The sequence below is a fragment of the Squalius cephalus genome (genome assembly GCF_949319135.1).
Source record: "Squalius cephalus genome assembly, chromosome: 10".
NCBI classification, from domain to species: Eukaryota; Metazoa; Chordata; class Actinopteri; order Cypriniformes; family Leuciscidae; genus Squalius; species Squalius cephalus.
The window spans coordinates 4,715,414-4,736,116 of NC_137131.1; the positions used below are offsets into that span (position 1 = coordinate 4,715,414).

General features: G+C 36.9%; 1 protein-coding gene and 1 long non-coding RNA gene across 2 annotated transcripts in view; both read right to left on the reverse strand.

Moving 5' to 3' along the window:
• Positions 1-527: 527 nt before the first annotated feature.
• Positions 528-5,224, reverse strand: LOC307166040. Its single transcript, XR_013822574.1, has 3 exons — positions 5,135-5,224; positions 2,135-2,189; positions 528-2,032 (listed from the first exon to the last, which is right to left on the reverse strand). It is a non-coding gene; the product is annotated as an uncharacterized lncRNA (long non-coding RNA).
• An 8,076-nt stretch (positions 5,225-13,300) lies between these two features.
• The window catches only part of angpt4 (angiopoietin 4), a 41,715-nt gene continuing 34,312 nt past the window's right edge, over positions 13,301-20,703 (reverse strand). Inside the window, exons 7-9 of the mRNA XM_079883456.1 lie at positions 18,557-18,723; positions 18,310-18,440; positions 13,301-15,456 (exon numbers count right to left, since the gene is read on the reverse strand). Of these exons, the coding sequence (XP_079739582.1) occupies positions 15,296-15,456; positions 18,310-18,440; positions 18,557-18,723 (459 nt within the window). The 3' untranslated portion in view covers positions 13,301-15,295. The remainder of the gene's footprint in view (positions 15,457-18,309; positions 18,441-18,556; positions 18,724-20,703) is intronic.

The window sequence follows — 20,703 nt, forward strand, 5'->3', positions numbered from 1 at the left end:
CAAACTGCATATTTTGCAGCAAATTCAACTGTTACGTGGTAAGTGTTATACAGACAGCTTGATCATCAAATTAACTTTTCTATGCCAGATTTAAATAAAAAAAAAAAGACCCAGACTACATTAAATACACAAAGGTTCATCTGCAGCAAGGGTAAACAATGTTTGTAATAATTTGTATTTGAGATATATTTAGAAAAACAAAATTAAAAATGTTCTTGTTCGGTCTGGGTCATGTCATGTTAATCATTTTGCATACTGTGAGGCACATGTGACGCAAAACCAGAAGAGAAAACCACTGAATTTGTTATCCCTGAGGGGTTTGAATGAGTTTTTAAAAAAGACAAAAGCTAAAAGTTTGACCCAGACCCAGTTTACACTGTTTTATACAACATGCTAATGTAAAAGCTGCTGAACCTCACAGTCAGGGGAAATAATGTGTAAACTGGTAGTTCTACCAGAAAGACTCGGGAGAATTATTTCAATAAACCATACATTTATTGACAGCTCAGCAAGCTGATAATATACAAAGTCATTTGGCGTAGGCCCCGTCCGTAGTGCATAATCCGAGGGTATCGGATCTGCAATTCCTGCCTGAAGACGAAGGCAGGGGCGCAGCCGACCCCCCTGGGAGGTATGGACAGGACCATCCTGGTGGTGGTGGGGAGGATGGGGGTAATCGTCGCTTCAGTATCTGCGAACTCAAACATGTGTAAGTACCGAGCTTTTATACAATGAGCCTACGAATATGATTGGATAGAAGTGAAGGCAATAGGTGACATAGTAATTGAGTCTTCCCGGCAGAACTTATGCTAAAGCTTTCATTTCTCAACTGGTGTGCTGCAAAAGTTAACATTTAAAGCATAAATATTCTAAAATCAATATTCCAGAGACAATTATATTATGCCACCTTGGTCATGATAATAATTTTACATAGTTCATGGTAATATGAGTGTAAAGGAGTGTAAAGTCATGGTGAATTCAGCTTGAATAGGACACTTTTCCCCAGCCACCTCAATGGCAAAAAGTGTCCCATCAACCTTTATTCGCACTACTTTTGCACGATAATATTGGTACTTTGTCACTTTGTAAAATAAACAGCATAGTAAATTAAACAGATTTATTAACGTTTAAACATAAATGTTAACATTAAGGATAAATAATGTCTCTAAAATCGATATTCAAGAGACATTTACAGTTTTTCTTATTTTGCATAGTTCATAATATTAATGGATTTCAATGACTGATTTTAAAGACATTTGTATGTTCTTTGGTAAGATATTTTTTTCATTTGTAAAATGTAATGTAAAATCTTGGTTGTGAAGCAAAACCAGTTGAGAACCAGTTTAAGACTCAGATGTTAACGTGAAAACTGCACACAGTCACACTGAAAAAAAATGATTCATTGAAATTAATCAATGTTTTTATCGTAAGTGGTTGCATTCTATTGATTTTATCTACATTTAAACAAATGCATTAAGTTGAACTAAAATTGATTTAGTTCAACTTAATGCATTTGTTTAAATGTAGATAAAACCAATTGAATGCAACCACTTACGATAAAAACATTGATTAATTTCATTGCATATTTTTTTTTCAGCAGGGGGAAGAATGTGTAGACTAGTTGTTTTGTGCTACAGTAATAAAATGCAACAAGCCATTTAATCATGCATACTGTAGTTAGGATAGTAAAATAAATAGGTTTAATAACAACATAATGTCTCTAATATCGATATATACAAACCAAAATTGACTTTTTCTTTTCTTATTCAGCCTTGGTCATTATAACTTTGCACAGCTCATGCATGGTAATAATAGAATGCATGGCCCCATAACTCAAAGTGATTCTAAACCTTAATTGCTCATGGATTATAAGAAATCTATGTGCGATACATTTCCTCCTCATAAATGTCTTTGCCTGTTTTTAGCTCCCACACAAGATTCCTGAGTCTTTGGGGACAAAAATAAAACGACTGTCATTTTGGGTGTTGTTCTCGTCTCTTCCTGCTTCCTCTGGCTTTTGGTGACTCACATACTGAGGAGGAGTGTACCGTGGAAAGAAACCGTCACTTATATCACCGCTAACACCACCAGCTGGATGCACTTACTGGCTCACAATGCAGCTCAACATACTCACATTAATGCTTATTAAAAGCTTCACTGACTCCTCAATGTAGCATCTCATAATGTATCTGTAAAATCAAGACATTCACAACCTCAGACAATTCACATTTATCTCATTCGGAGACATAAATGGCTTTCCTTGGGAAGAAAATAACAAAGGAGGTATATTGATATCTCAGTAATAGCTTTAATTTTGCAACTGTTAATCTCATCAATAAGGTTATATGAAGAACAAATGGAGTCTTAATGTTTCAACATCAAATCCAAAATATGTATATGAACTCAAACATTTCTTATTGGGTTCTTCCAAGACCAAATGATCCGCAAGCATCCTGAAATTTCGGAAATGTATTCGTTATTAAAGAAAATCTTGCCTTCCACCACAACTCATTTGTATCTCTGCATTTACATATTCACATTTACAGACTCTGTTGTCCTAGACGTAAACAATTCACAGTGACTTAAATGATAAAGCTATTAGCATCGAAAAACACATTACGATAAATGTGCTTTATAATAAATACAACGAGCCGACATTCAACTCTATAACCTGAATGCATGTCTAATCTCACTTGGGCATTAGCACAAAGATTGAACTGCATATAAAATCATTTCTTCTTTAACGCAGTCGTCTCATTAACAGACCATGAGAAATGGGCTAATCAACACTGTGCTACACAATGACGTTAGCCCTGCACAGTAGTCACTCTTTTCATTGGCAGCACTACATGTCAGCGCAACTAGCTTTAGTGCACGCAGCAGTCGTGGTTTGACAGCTTGGGTATCATTAGAAACCAGCTTGGATGAGACAATTAGTGTCCTCACACTCCTCGTAAACAAGCCAACCCTGCATTTTAGCTCAGAGTTAGCACACAGCTGTATCGCTAATTGTCTCTGCTTATGCTAACCAGCAAAAACATGGTGGATTTTGTCATTTTTCATACTAAATAATGCTTTGAATGTCAAGCCAAGTTCATTATTAGCCAATGCTAGCAAAAAAGTACTATGGTATTACCACATGTTTTTAGACATGGTCTCATCATGAGCAATCCCTCAGGATAAAGGTAAGAGTGCAGAACGTTTTTTTTTTTTTTTTTTTTTTTTTTGCTAAACATGATGAATTGACTCTATTAATAGTGAGTTACCAGACCGGGTAGCAATAATATTAGAATGACATAAGCGTTGAAGTCACTTTGTATCTCTGTCTTTGTTCTATTAACAGACAACCTGACCTACAAAACGTACCCTTGAACTATATTCACCACAATATTTTTACTGTGCTTTGTAAGCAGCTTTGGTATGGCAAGCTTGTCTTGCTGTCACTAATATAGCTGCATTACTTTCTTTTACGCCAATTTATGATATAGATGAACTGAATATATCAATTCACAAGTTAGATTAACTCTAGTTTAACTAAGTACCACAGAGTACCATAGAATTACCATGAATTTCTGGGACATAGTACAACGTTTAAAAAATTTTATCATGATAATATGCTATTCTTTGAAGAACCATATAAATCCATGATAATATATGAAACAAAATATTAAACACTCACTTTTATAACCCCAAGATTGTCCAGAAATGATCAAGGTTGTACTATGGTACATGTCCAAATAAAACAAAAACAAAAAAAACATCCGTGCATTTAATACCATGGTATTTTTTGTAAGGGCATGGTGTTTTGGATTTGTAAAATGGTAGGCTAATACTTTAGTATGAAATAATTTTATGGCAACGGGTTTCCTCACTTTTTTTTTTTTTAAAGGCCAACTGATCACTTTTGACAGTGTAACATTAAAATGCAACTGTATGAAATATGTCCCAGTCCAAAGTTGACATTATCATCTGATACGATTACTGTACCATGGAACATTTTGTAAGGCTTAGCGCTTGGACCTGCAGTTATTTTCTTGAAAGAGCTTCAGCATTCTCCGAGCGCTCTTGAAGTAGATGCCATTTTACCACATGGGCCAAGTTTAGCCATCCAATGAGTCTGAATTAACAAACCAGAAATACAAAGCTTACATAAGGGACTGTCACCAGGTACTGCAAAAGGTGTTAAAAGACACCCAGACGTCCCTCCTCTCTCTCTCTCTCTCTCTCTCTCTCTCTCTCTCTCTCTCTCTCTCTCTCTCTCTCTCTCTCTCTCTCTCTATGTTAATAAGGGCTGGTGTGTTTTGTGAGTCATATCTGAGTATGACTCAGATCAGATACTCAAACTGTCCTCAGACACTCTCAGCACGCAGTAGCACCTGCTCAAGATGCACATGCTCGAAAATAAACCCTGTCTCTCCACTTTTCCTTCTCACCTCCCCATCTTCCCCCCTCTTTTTTTGAATCTTGATTCCCTTTTTTGTCGACTGCTTTCCTGCTTTCCTTTCTCCCGTTCTTACTCATATCAATAGATGCAATCAGGTCTGCTTCGGGAGCGTGTCGCGACCCCCGACCGCATGCACACTAAAGTCACTGATTGTGCTTTGTTGAACACGTCTGATGAGATTTGACAGATTATCACGCATGCGATTTTTCTTTTACAGACAGATTTCGCCTTTCACAAGCATTTCTTCATGTGCAAAACTAAACAAATTCTCTTCTGTATGTTCAATGTTCAATAATCAAAAGCAATCTACTGGAAAGAGCTACAAGTAATACAAAAGCCTCTAATGTCATGCTGCATTTTGAACATTGTTATTTTAATTTTCCTGAAATTATCTGCAACAACACATTCAGTTTAACTGCACAGACATCTGAAGGTACCTCTATCGCCCCCTTGAGGACGGAGGTTTGTTACATCACACTTTAAACGTGTTGGACAAGTTTTTGCATAAAGTATATTTTCTAGGCATAAAATAACTGTTTCTCCTTCTGCTATTGTTAATTCAAAACTGCAAATGCAAAACAATGTTCAAACCTGTATAAACAAGCATATAGCCTACCAATTTGTACAAGGAGGTCTGTAATACCAGGAGAAAGATATCTGTTGGCCTTTTTAAAATGTCAATTTCAGTACCTCGGCTGCTGCATACACCCTTCAAAATCCACCATCTGCATGCTGTCATCTTTTCATGGACAATGCTGATTGGTTGATGGCACCATATGAACAAAAACAGTCCCACCAGTGACTATCCTGAGCTGTGAAATGAAAGCAGAAAAGGAAAAATGTCAATATAAATATACATTCAAATATAAGTTCATTGCACACAGTTAAGAACCCTTTAAAAGTGTAGAAGAGAAAAACATTTTATAATATAACAATAAAATATTTGCAATTATGTGACACACACACACACACACTAAAACAAAACATATACAAGTAATAGGCCTACTACTACACGTTTAAATAAAACATGGTTTAAACAATCACTTTTGCATTACAGTAATGACTATGGAATATTTTCACAATGCATAAAAAGAATAATTGTCCTAAAAATATTTATTAATATATATATATATTAATAACTTTATTGTCTTTACGTAGAATATATTTTCTTATTCTTTCTTTCTTTTGATCAAGCATGTTCTTCTTGACAGACATGAGATTCACTTGAATGTGAGATCACGATCTGTGTTTGTGTTAGACACAGTGTGAGTCTGTCACGTCGCCCCTAGAGAGGCCTCTGCATAATTTGAATGATTTATCGATTTGCCTGTAATAGCCCCTGCGTATATTTACTTTATAACCTCTTGGACAGCAGATTGGAAACATGTAATGAAAGGTGAGGGGGACAAATGCTAAATTTAAAAACAGAGTCATGTCTAGTATTACCTAATAAGATGTACAAACACTAATAGAAACATACAGCACAGCATGAAATAATTTAATATAAAAATATGTCCATAACATATGTTGAGTTCATCAGTTTAATTATATGTGTGCTCTACTTTGCTATTTACATTATCAAACAGTAGATGCCAAGGTTTTAACATTACCAAGTACACAGTGTTTCAAGTAAACAGTCAGCCATTATGCTGATCCATGTGAAAACAAACAAACATGCATGTACACACGTTTCTTTGCCCCACTGTTGACAAAGGCAAATATAGTGCACAGCAGTATCTCTGTAATGTACACATTCTGTCACCGTCATGCGGTTTTGATGCTTTGGTGTCACACATGAACATCAGCGCTATTTCAATATACCATCCATTTATTCACTCTTACACGTCTTATATATTCATTAGCAAACAATCCAGATTTTCCTATTCAGTTCTGAAGAAATAAAGAAATGTAGATATTGGCAAAAATATATTCAAAAATAGTGAGATATCCAACATTTTCATTATGACATTCGCCTAATATGGTTCATGTATAATTCAACCCTAATAATGAATCAGTTTTTCAGTGGTGAAGTGCTAATAAGTTATTGATGATAGAGTGACATCACATTTCTAAATACACTCTGATGCTTCAATAACATTCATTTAGAAGAAACTTCACTAATAAAATAGTATGCTACTACTGGACATGTACCATGATAATATATATATATATACACACACACACACACATATATATATATATATATATATATATATATATATATATGTGTGTGTGTGTGTGTGTGTGTGTGTGTGTGTGTGTGTGTGTGTGTGTGTGTGTGTGTGTGTGTGTGTGTATCCATCCAAACAAATAATATAAAAACATGGTAAAACCATGGTACTTCAAAGAATATTAGGCATGTTATCATGTCTAAATAACATTAATTTGAAACATTTTTGCCATTTTTTTTTACTTTTATAAGTCTGACATGATACTGCAAGCAAGATAAAAATATATAAATATATGTACAACACGTGAAATACTAGAATGAATGTCCTTACATAAGCAGACAGTAAAAGACTTCATTATCCAGCTCTAAAATGATGCATCAGCAAGTGTGTAAGAATGCATGAAAACAGACGAACATCAAAGCAGCAGTGATACATTAAACCACACAAAAATAGATTCAAACTGCACCATAGTCTCAGTATCCTCAGCCCCCCGAGCTAGAATGTTTACGATCAATCTAGAATAGCTGAAGCCGAGTGCATGCGCAGACCCCCTGCTTTAAGAATGATGGGACGGGACAGCTGCATTACCAACCACTGTTTTGGAAAAGTTTTTAACATGCCAACATTGCAGGCAAATTTTCCATGTTAATGGCACATGAGACATCAGTGACACGGTGAATTCTGCTTACGTTCATTTATCTGACTAAATTAAAGGAGACATATCATGCTTTTAAATCGTTCCTTTTTACATATAAATCATACATTTGTAGTCTATATAAAGCGGAACTGCAATGCTTGGGTCTGAATTCCTCATTATTATAGCTCCACAGGCCCCTTTTCTACCCCTTTTCTGATGTGCGTCTGAGAGCAACTCGTTTTGGTGCGGTCTCTTTAAATACAATTGAGACACTTCATACCCCGTCCCCTCTCCAGGATGCAGAGGTGACACTCGGTTCAACTCCACCCCGTTCGGCCATTTTTGTAGTTTGATACGATTATCTAGCGGCACAGAAACTTTTTATTCACACGTTATTAACAAAATGTCAACAACGGAAGACTTGTCCAGCCAGCCTTACATGTTCGAGCCAGAGTCGGAGCCGGAGCGAGATGAAAATGAAGACGACGAACCTGCAGAACAACGTCTTCATATGGATGTATCGCAATGGTGTGTTACTGTATTTACACATGAAACTTTGGTCTTCCGACCTTTTACCACCGTGTCGATTTATTTTGATTAATATGTGCGAGGGAGAGAGAGCAAGACAGCGTCTAGTTTGGAGACGGTTAAGTCTTGTTTACACTTTCGCCTGGCTCCGAAGAGAGAGAGAGTGCGTGCGCGCGACCAGGTCTCTCTCTCTCTGCTCGTTCTTTCAGTTAAACATGCGCACTGTCACAAGTGCGGCAGTTCATCTACACTAGACGGTGTAATGAAGCGTGTGGGTTACTACATCCAACAACCGAACATTTTAACTTACCCTCTCGTAACTTCTGCATCTTTTAGCTTGGACTACAAAATTGCAGCGAGAAATAAAAATGGCGGATTGCTCGAAGTATTGGGCTGGAAGTCAATGTCCTTATTTGGTAGTTCCGCTGCTAATACTGTGACGTAATAGTTCACAAAACGTCATAGATAACAGAAAAATCGGAACAGGTTGAAAAATAAGGCCAAAACAGAATATAAAGATATCAACGAAGCACCTGAAGAGAATAATTTCAACTTTTCTGTACTTCTAAACACTCCAAATATACAACAAAATGCATTTAAGGGCTAAAAAAGTGGATTTAGCATGATATGTCCCCTTTAAGGTTGACTAAATTAACCCAAAAATTGAATTATGTAATCATTCACTCCCCCTCATGTCATTCCAAACCCATAAGACTTTCGTTCATCTTTGAAACACAAATGAGGATATTTTTAATGAAATCTGAGAGATTTCTGTCCCTCCATTGACAGATACACAACTACCACTTTGAAACTTCAAAAAGTTCATAAAGAGATTGTAAAACTAATCCATATGAATTGAGCGGTTTAGTCCAAAACTTCTGAAGAGATACTTTTGCTTTTATATGATAACAGATTTAATTTAGGCTTTTATTCACATATAAACTAGCCTGGGTTTCCCCATTCTGCCTTGCGCGCAGCGTGATTTTATTCACGCTGCTAGGCAGCCTAGACACCATGGACCAGATTTTCCCCTCAAAAAGGGAACCAATCACAGAACGGGGAGGGAGCAGCAAGACGATGACGACGTCAATGCGACACACTGAAGCAGTTTGTTTATATCTATGGATCCAACATGGCATCAGACGCAAAGTTACCTTTCGATGCAGCCTTAGATGGTGTTCTAAGTAGTTTAGAACGCAAGTTTATTTCGTCTTCTTCCTCGTCGAATTTCTGTCGCTCTACATACGTCATCTGGTATAATTGAAACGATTGGCTATGAGCTACGTGCAGGCACATTTGATAGACATTCGTATCGCCCAATAAACGGCTCTGGGCATTCGTAAACCACGCCTCAAATACGAGAAAATGAACATGTGGTTCCCAGACCACGTCTCAATTAGAAAGAGGTCTGACGTTAGCCAGGCTACATATAAACATTCATCAACTCACACATCAGTTGTGGTAAACAGAAGCTCAGGCATGTTCGCTTGACGTGCGAAAAACAATGAGGTTCATTCTCGTGTTACGCATCACGTTTGAGCTTCTGCAAGAACCAATGAGGTTCATTATTGTGTTACGCATCACGTTTGAGCTTCTGCAAGAACCAATGAGGTTCATTATTGTGTTATGCATCACGTTTGAGCTTCTGCAAGAACCAATGAGGTTCATTATTGTGTTATGCATCACGTTTGAGCTTCTGCAAGAACCAATGAGGTTCATTCTCACACATCAAGCAGGTTCGGTTGAGCTTCTGTTTATGTTCGCTGATCAATGTTTAAATTTGATGTTTAAATCAATCTATTCCTCATATAAAGTGTTCAAGTTTCTTCAGAAAATTTGGACTAAACCGCTCAATTCATATTAGTTTTATGATCTCTTTATGAACTTTTTGAAGTGTCACAGTGGTAGTTGCGTAGCTGACAATGGAGGAAAAGAAAGCTCTCAGATTTAATTAAAAAGATTTCGATTTTGTGTTCTGAAGATGAACGAAAGTCTTACGGGTTTGGAATGACATGAGGGTGAGTAAATTATTACAGAATATGAATTTTTGGGGGAACTGATCCTTTAAAGAAATGTTCCCCACTCAATACAAGTTAAGCTCTACTGACAGCATGAAATACTTTTGACAAACAAGCAAGAATCACATTTACAGTAATGCACTTACAATGGAAGTCTACATGTTAAAATACACAATATTTTGAGAGTAATCAGGAAAATTCAAACATACATGTGTTTGACAAGACGAGTGAGATAATTAAAATTGTTTGTGCAAGGTTACATGCAATATTTCAACCCCATTATTAACATGTAAACTCAAATAACACAATTTTGCATGGAAGAATTAATATAAGCATTTTAACAAGTACATATTTGAGTTGCACAACCCCATCATAAAGCTTTACCCTACACACTTTTAAAAACAAAGGTTCTTTATTGACATTGATGGTTCCATGCAGATCCATTAACATCCATGGAAACTTTCCATTCCACTAAAGATTCTTTATAGTGGAAACGGTTCTTCAGATTATTTAGATGTTCTTCACACAAAGAAAAAAAGTTTATTTTAAGGATTGTTTATCGATTTTTGAACCTTTCTTTTTTTAAGAGTGCAGATGTGAATTGTAAGTGCTTTACTGTACATTTTCAGATGTTATTGTACACTCTGATCAAGCGTTATCAATCATAACTTGATTATTTGCACAATAGCAAGACAATTCAACTTATTTAATTTAACTTGAATTAGGATGTCGACTTTAAAATGATCAAGCTGATATCTGTAACTTTATCAGACAGCATGGTATACAGTATTAGAGTGAGAAAAAACTAACATCACATAACCACTTATACTCACTAATGTTTGCACTGCACTGTTGTTTTCCCTCCAAAATGATGTCACTTCCTGTAGATGATGTCATTAAGAAATAGCTTTTGTAATTTAAAGCGATATTACAAAAGAGACTATCAGGTTGGAAACTGATATAATTTTAATGATTAGCGATTAAAGCAATATTCTCAGTAAAACATGTTTTGTTTGAAACAGTTTGCGTAAAGAAAGAAGCAAATGAAGAAACTTCTGTTATATTGTAAATATTGAAATATTTCTTTAAAGGGGTGGTTGATTATGATTTCACTTTTCTAACTTTAGTTAGTGTGTAATGCTGCTGTTTGAGCATAAACAACATCTGCAAAGTTACAACGCTCAAAGTTCAAAGCAAAGGGAGATATTTTATTACACTACAACAAATGACATTCCTCCCGGGTTAGTGACAATTACTAACCCTAAAATTGACATAAGCCCCGCCCCCGGAACACGATTTATAGATTATCAAGACAGAATATGCTATTGACTAAAAGATAACTACACATAAGCTACATAAATTCATCAACTAACCATTCTGAAATGTTGTCTACATGTTGTCACCTCTTCTTGAGTCTCTCCATCTTTGTCTGACTCCGGTTTGAACATAAAAGGCAAAAAGTTTTTGAAATTTCCAGTGCATGTCTGTGTGAGGTAAAAGGACACAATAGCTCCACCCTCTGTGCTGGGAGCAGCAGCTCATTTGCATTTAAAGGGACAGACACAAAAACGGTGGATTTTTGCTCACCCTCAAAAAGTGACAATTTTAACATGCTATATAAAAATATCTGTGGGGTATTTTGAGCTAAAACTTCACATACATGCTCTGGGGACATCAGAGACTTATTTTACATCTTGTGAAAAGGGCATTTAACCACCCCTTTAAAAATTGCCAGCTTTTCAAGTTAGAAATGCGGCTATGAGAAAATTACAATAGTCTATCAACTCAAACCAGGATAAAAAAAAGCACAATTATTTAAAACTCACATCTATGTTCACTTAATTGTTAGACATGATTTCCATCTTAAATATTTGTATGCTTATGCATATTTTATGCAATTTATTAAGATGATAACAAATGAAAACATACTGCACAACACCAGTGACCCTGGTAATCTTTGGTCATTTCACCATACTAATATACCACTGTCAACATCTGCCCCCTACTGGTGAAGTCTGACCTTCTGATTTCTCAAGAACATCATTATGGCACTTCACAATGATGATCTCTTGTATCTTGGTATCTTGTTAAATACATGGATTATAAAGATAAATATTAGTCAAACAGAAATCAACTGCAACACGCTTCATGCAACTGCCTAAGAGAATTTTCATCATAACCTAGATTTCCCTCTAGCTTCTCCAGAGGAACAAGAGCTGGAGGGGCAGAGCAAAAAAAGAAAAAAGAGAGAGACAGAATCGAGGTCGTCGGAGGAAGGGAGGGAGGGAGAGAAGGAGAGAGAGAAGGAACAAGAAAGAATGAATGATATAAAAGAGCCAAATTCAGTTGTCATGCAGCACTGCTCTGACCTGAATGTGCAACCTAGTCTTCATCCAGACCTGAAAAACTGGTGATAGTAAACTGGTATAGATATACAGTAGATAAATATTTCATAAACATTTAGAATGATCATTTATAGAGGTCATGGTGTAGACCTGAAGCATAAGGTGTGCTAAATTGATATCATAGAGTTGATGTGACTGGGCTGGTCAGCAGATGGAGCTAGAGAATAACTGCATGAAAACAATAACCATTTTTTTTCTACTGAATGGTGTTGAATGTTGACTTGTCTAACATTTCCTATCTTTGTTTTGGTTATAGTTTCTTGAATTTCTATAGGCTTCTGTTTGCACGCAAATGAGATTCACAGTCTAGGTCATTTTTGGGCGGCATGTATATCTATTAAGACTTGTCTCAAGCATCTTGCACTTCTTGTGCACAGGTGACCAAACATCTTAAATTCGCATTATTGGCTTTTTTTGCCCCATGACATCATCACCACAACACAGCAAGGTAGTGCTGTAGTATTCGACACTTGGTCTTGAGACCGGTCTCGAGACCGTTTTTTGAAGGTCTTGGTCTTGTCTCGATCTCAACACACACTTGGCCTCGGTTTAGGTTGACTACAACACTAGTGCAGTGCTCACTTGTCGTGTTGTATAAAAGCAGTAAAATCCTGTAAATAATTGTAAAAAAAAAAATGGTTAAAATATATAGGCGAATTGTCCTTGTTAGCGTGGCTCAGTTTGCCCCGCTGGCAGATGTTGTAAACTGCACCATGTTTCCATAAAGCATCTTTCTTCATTGCTATTTAGAGGTATCCTTGTATTATGACAAGCTTATATCCAAGCATCATATATAATTTGCTAATATTTCATAGATGATCTACTGGCACCCAATTCTTTTTGGAGGCTCTTAAAAATGTGACAGGGACTCGTTTATTTTTCCGTCTGTTTCCCTTCATGAATCTTCTAGCAAGAATAGTGAAGATTTTGACATTTGACACGTTCTTGTCATGCCATTATAACACAGTCAGCACCTCTATGCAGTTAGATTATTAATTAAAGATCAATCAATATAATTCAATAAATATACTATAAATATCATGCATGAAATATTAGATCATATAATACAGTATGTGACCAAAGAATGCACCAAACATCTATATAAGAAGCAGTTTATTGCTCATGTAGACCTCTTAAAAAACAAAATTAAACAAAAAAATGAATATCTGACATGTCAAATTGACATTTTGACACAGCGAATGAAGAATGATCAAGGGGGAATGTCTTCCATATGCTCCTGCTGTTCTTGGCAGAAAAATTGAATTTTAGTTAAATGAAAACACAAAGCCTGAACCACAAAAAGACAGGAAAGCCTTTGGCGTCTTCAACGTCTAGTACAGGATAGTAAAATAAACCCGACCTGTTGAAAAGCTGTTATCCAGTTTGACTTCAGAACTGATCTGAAGGGTTTATTATCAAACAGTATTGATATGTGATGAAAGGTCAGAAGGTAATAATGCATGTTGAAAGGTTTATGCTCAGAATGTGTTCATGTATATACCACAGCAGCAAATAGTGTTGTTCATATTGTACAGTTGTAGGAACAGTCAACTCCTATCAGCGGATCTGTTGTTTAACCCTTGTACTTTGCTCCTTAAAGTGCATCCTCCTAAAAAAAAACACATTATATTTTTTAAATGGGAACAACAGGTCACACAGAACATCAGTAAACAAAATATAGTATCTTTCTCTTACATACAAAACAAATCACAAATCACACAGGTACAACAATTATAAGGCCAGAAACACCCTTTATGCAAGTACACAAATGCAACACATTGATTTTGCATTGCTGTAACAAACTTCTGAACTCAACAGGGCAATAGAGTTACCTTCAGTAGCTAAAAACATGGCAAATACAAATCACTTGCAGAGCAAGTTTTTCTTTAAACTGTTGCTCCGCCAAGACAGTAAGCAAGGCTGTTTACGCTAATGCCCGCTAAAGTGGCCCTTACAACAATGCTAAGAATGTGATGCATATTAAATTGTGTTCTGACACATTTCAGAATGCAACGACAGCTGGATCTTGTGCAGCCAGAAGCGTTTGTGTTCACATACCTGTGTAGAGTATGTTTCAGGCCTAATGAGCACAAAAAAGAAAGATGCAAAATATAATAAAATATCCAGTTATTAAAAATACACACAAAATGATGCAATGTCTCAATCTATCTATCGTACTAGTTTTCTTACTAGCTAGCTACACTTCCATTCAAAAGTTTGGGGTCAGTAAAATATATATATATATTGTTAAAAAATGCTGTTCGAATGAAATTAATTAAAGAATCCTGAAAAAAAATGATCATGGTTTCCAACTGTTTTCAACACTGGTAATAATACAAAACACTTCTTAAACAACAAATCAGCATATTAGAATGATTTCTGAAGGATCATGTGACACTGAAGACTGGAGCAATGATGCTGAAAATTCAGCTTTGCAACACAGGAATAAATTATATTTTCAATTTTATTCAAATAGAAAACAGCTATTTAAAATTGAAATAATATTTCAAAATATAACTGCAGACCTGGTGGGCATTTTCTTAAAAAAACTTTAAATTCAAACCAACCCCAAACTTTTAACAGTTGTCTACCTACTTAGTCAGCTGCCTCGCTAAGTAGTTACCAGCTATTATCTTTTACAAAATAGTATAAAACCTCTCAGACATGAAGGAGCCTCTGGTATACCTCTGGAACATCCAGAACAGTTCCGGAATCTAGTGAGGCTCGTGAACCTTTAGTCTCGTTAAGTTCGAAAAGTATTCCTTTGGAATTTTTTCATGCCATAAATGATGTTCTGACACCAACGAAAGTCGCCATGGCCATCATTGAGAATGTTTTAGGTTATGAGCGACACAGGAATTCAGCTGTGAAGGTGAAGCATGTTTGCATGTGTAAAAGGTGAACTGTGGCATGAATTTTGGAATGAAGCTGAATTTTCAGTCCGATCGCTTTTTTTTGTCCGCTCCAGCTCCATTCATCACTGTTCATCCATTAAATGACATTTTTATCTGTCTCCACCTCGTTGCTTCTAAGTCCCAAAGCAAGCTGCTCGAAGTCCTGTCATTCAGACAACATGACAAGCTTCATTCACGTCAGAAATCAGCTGGTCGGATCATCATGGAAGTAGACTGGAGTGAATAGCTGGGTCCTCGGAAGTGATGCCACTTAATGGCATTGAGTTTGGGGCTGTTGTGACCCACGGTGTAGTAGATTCCGTTAAGGTTGGACAGACCACAAGCATCAAACCACCAGCCTGAATGAATGACAAATGAGAAGAGATTGAGATAAATACTTTAAAAATATAGAATTTAATGCTTAGACCACTTTGGGTCTTAATCAGGGTTATTATTGGTATTGGTATTTAACTAAATGAAAATTACATGTTTAGTTTAGTTAAAAAAGTCTCAAAAGCACACAACTAAATTACTAAAAATTATAAAAAAAAAAATTAAAAAAAAAAACTCAAATCTAATAAAAAATCTTAATAAAAACTTTAAAAATATTTAAATAATACTAAAATATCAGGGGGCTTAATTTTACATCCATGTTTAATTCTTCTGGGAATTTTGTTTATGAAGTCTATACATTTTTTAATATTTAAAAACTGTTTTTGTTATAATTTTCACATGAATCAAATCAGACTATTTTTATAGTACTTTTACGCTGCTTTTTGGAGCTTGACAGACTTACAATACGCCTTCACTTAATGAAAAAAGCAACCTGGTGATGATACAAAATATTTTATTTTGCATTCCACAGAAGAAAGAAAGTCATACGGGAATGGCATGAGGGTGAGCAAATGAGGATAAATATTTCATCTCAAAACAATCAAACCCTTTGACCCATCCCTCTCCTCTATATTACGTCTTTTTATTTTTCTCTCTGCAGTCTGTCAGTGTTTCAAAGAGTATGTTATTCCCATTGTGCGGTTGATGTCTCAGCAAGACCTGTCAAAGCAAACTGTGATTCTTCAATAAAAACCAGACTTTCACTCTTCAGAGAGGACACCGTCTATCTAACCCTGATTAAATCAGTATCACCTCCCTCAACGCGTGTTTAGTTTGGACGGTCCGCACAGATGGATCCATCTTTCGATCTTTTGATTACCATTTGAAATGCAAACATAAAGGGCACTCGAAGGTCTCCAGCCGGTTCAACTGTAATTAACTCCAATAACTTTCAAAATCAATCGCAATGCATGCTATTAAAAAGCTGTTTATCTTGGAGCTCAGAGGTGTGGGATCTGTAGTCGAGTGCAGCCATAGAGTAAATTGTTTGGATAGCGGGCGTTGAAAGCAGGTCTGAACTCTGGACGTGTTCTACATAATTCTGCGACGGGGTTGCGTTTTCTTCGATTAGCAGAGGATCAGAGGGGTTTTGCATGACCGTTTCGGCTTCAGATCCAGGCCACAATTGAAGAAATGTGAGAAGTGAGAAGATTTGAATGTTCAAAAAGCGCTGGTGAGTGCCCATCTACAATCAGATTAGTCTTTATGTATGTTAAGTATTTTAAGTCAAATGACTGTTTATAATCTAAAATCAAGGTCTTTGTTCAATTCTGGTGGTGTTTTCATCATATGAATGAAAATTAAACTCTTTCCTCGCCATTGATGAGTTTTTCCGTTGAAGAAGAATATCTGCGTTAACCAGAATTTGTAAGCTAACGTGATCATCAAACATTCAGCAGTTTATAAATCAAAACTGCCTGAGAAAAATGTCAAACCCACAAAGAGGTATATGACTGAGGAAGCTTTTGGGGTGTTGATGACTCGATCTACTGAATGTTTTGATCATCGTTCTGAATCTCGGACAAAGGCTGCATCCAAAATCGCATACTTCCCTACATTATGTTACCCTGGAAATCCAGAGTTCTCGCGAGAGCACAAGTTGAATCTGCTCAGCGAGTTTACTCTGGCGTCGAGTAATGATGCTCATTAAATATGCCCTTGTATCTGAGCTGCACCAATCACATCGGGTTATCTGATATAGGCGGGCCAGAGGCGAGCTAAACAGATGACGACAGCGCTGTGACGTCGAAGTCATTAGTAAACATTGCAAGATGGCTATGGATGAACACCAGTTGTTTGAAACGGCTTTGGCCGCTACAATGAACGAGTTACACTTGGCTTTTTATCTAAAAGAGGAACAGAAGACGGCGCTCGAATCGCTCCTTTGCAAGAATGACGTTTTTGCTGTTTTGCCGACCGGATACGGCAAGAGTCTTAATCTACCAGTTAGTTGGATACGTCACCCCGTGTATTGTTGTGATTGGTCGTAGTGTTATCCAATTGCGTGCAGTGAGATTTTCAAATGCATGCTTGGTGCCGCCCCTCGAGCTGGCCGATTTTCATTACTCGATGCCAGACCCTTAATCTTTCAGCTTTAGGTCTGGATAACAGTATGTGACAGTATGTGACAAAAGAAGTATTGAATACACAGTACTCATAAAAGTGTAGGCAAAATTACCCGGATGACCTACTTCTTCCGGTGAGATTCTGAAGTGTGAATGGCAGTGAAGCGACATAACTGACGCTTCTGGTTCTGGTTGTAACTGGTCACATGATAATGACAACATGGTACGTCTGGATTACATTCATACTACACACACTCATACTATATAGAATGTGCTTTTTTAGCGGTCGCAAAGTCAATACTTATTCAAAATAAGTACCTACTCAAGAGAGTATGCGATTTTGGACGCAGTCAGCATCAGACAAAAACATATTTTCTCAGCTTTTTGTTCGAAATGTTGCTCACCCACATTCAAGTGTTGATAAAAAAAGAATGCATGAAGCTAGAATAAAATGTTTTTCTTGTTGTTATTGTTGTTAAAAAGCAGAGGCTCTGTTCTTTTTTTAAATTTACACTGAACGTTCTAAGGTCTGCAATTATTTTCAGGGAAACGCACGGCTAAAGTAGTTCCATATCACCTCGCCAAATTATTTCAGTTATTTCAAAGGTCCTTACAGCCTGGTAGCTGGTTAATTATCAATTATCTACTTCTTGATAAGTACTCCTCAACATTGCATCAGTGCATTCAATAATGCTGTTCATATTTAATATTTAAAATGTATGTTTTTGAATGAGATAATGTTCAGTAGTTCACCTCCGGTCATTATGAGGGCGCACTTGCAAACGCACTTGTCATTGTCAGCGTCACGAGTGCTGAAGGCTGTGCCGTTTGAGGCTAAGCTACTTTGCTGTCCTGATGTTCCGCTGTAGCCCCCTAGCAAGAGTCTGGAGAAAGAAAAAAACGTTCAAGATTACGATTAAGACATGTTGCCGAACATTATCACATTATCTGAAATATCTCATTAAAATTAGTCTTAATTGTTACAGTATTCAGGTGATACCTGTACTGCTGTTTTTCACTGGCCAGCTGAAATTTGTCATACAGTGCATAGGCACTGTTCTCCTCCCAGTCCTTAAGTTCCACTCGGAGGGAATACTGGGCTTGACTGGTGATCAGGTGAACAGCCTCATTACCCAACCAGTGCTCTCCATTAGGATCACCAAATCCCTGTGGGAACAACATATGACCAAACTTATGCTGTGTTCCATTCATCTTGTAAAGTTGGGATTTCAAACTTCCTATTTGGGAAATCAATAAAACTGCACTTGAAGTTAAGTGGAAAATTTCCAACATATGATTAGTAGTTAAAGGCAGGGTAGGTAGGATTTTTCTAAAAAAAAAACTTTCCAAATTTGTTTAAACTGTCTTTATATACCAATATATAATTAAAATGTAAGTACTCTGAAAAAGAGAGTATAAAAATCGAGTGTCTGTAGACCTCTCACGACTGTTGTAAACACAGCTAATTATTTCCATTCACTCCACCCCCTCCCTTCTGAGCTCCTTCTAAAGCCACGCCCACAAAACACATGAACGCGCAACGCCAAACGCTCAGGCTCCGCTGGAAGACGCATTTATTTACCAGAGACGAGTGGAGAGGAAGGAGCGCAGTGCATGCAGTGACATCATGTCAGAATCACATGTAATAAAATACCTAACTTTATCACTATAAATATAAACAAATAAGATTTCTTTTAGTACTCACTATCAAGCTCGCATATCGATACTGGTAAAGTTTAAAATATACTTTGTTTGATTCGGTAACAAGCTATATTTATAGGTAACGAGCTATATTTATAAGGCAAAGCTAAAAACAGGTTGCATTGATACACGTTTTTCCATTACCATCAGTTACACTGTGATGAAGGTGAATTTCGTGTAAAGCCCTATTCGCACGGGATTAGTATTACCTGGCGCCCTCTAGTAATTTGTAATAATTGCGGAGGTTGTCTGTGATCTTAATCCCGTGCGAATCGGCCATGTCTGTAATTTGTAAAGTAAAAATTCCCCCGCAAATGACCTACCATATTTCGCTGAACACCGAGGTCCTGTGATAATATTAGTCCCGTGCGAATCGGCATCTCTGTGATTTAACAGGGTGTATATAATTTTTTCAAGGTTTTTGTTTCCTGTGCGCTTTTTTATCCATCTTTCGTGAAGAATGGAGGCTGTGTTGGAGTGTTCTGATAGTATTTTGGGTGCTGGGTCATATCGCTATACACCATGATACGATACAACTATACAATTATCAGAAAGAGAAAGCTGAAAACCATGATTAGATGGAGATGAATGACATACATAGGCGTAATTTGCGGGTGGGACATGTCCACACCATTTTTGAAACATCTCGCGGCACGAATGTACCAATACAAATAAATAAAACATCTCCAGTTAACTAGCAGAGCATTCATTTAGTTCGTTTGTAAGAGGCGATCTAGCGCTGAAATGTGTTGTTTTTGAAATCAAGTGATCAAAGTGCTCGTTGCCGCTGCGATCAGTGGCGCGGATACTGTGTTCTCTTGTGGCTCGCGCACAGTCTTCACTCGGACGTGCGCTTCAATCCGTTGTGGAGACTCTATTCGTTCTGGTGAAATTACAAAACAAAATGCATACAAACGTATGAAAAAAAAAAAAAAAAAAGAAAAACCTATACGAGTGTGGATTAGAACCCAGAACCTCTGACACGCTTGGCAAAAGTTCTACCACTAGACCATTTTAATAGCCTACACTTTTTTTATCTAACGGATTTATGTATTTATTCACGTGAAAATTCTCATTAAACAACAAATTAAACCCAATGCACTATTTAAATCAATTGCTGGACATCGTAATGTTATTGTACATAGGCCTACATCGATTTATGATTTAGCATTCATAAATCCCCCCGTCCCCCGTCCCCCGTCCCACCCACTTTTTAAAGTTACGCCACTGCATAGCAGCATGCGGCGAGGAACATTCTTCTGTTTATGATAAATCATACAGCTAGACCTATAATAACGACAAGTCATTTCCAAGCAAGCCTATTGACATCATATCCGGGAGATAAGTCAGTAAATTCGAGTAAAATCACAGGCTTCGGTTATCCCGTGCGAATGCGCCACATGAAATTCAGACGTGGGGGGGTCACTTCTAAATCACACGAGGTCC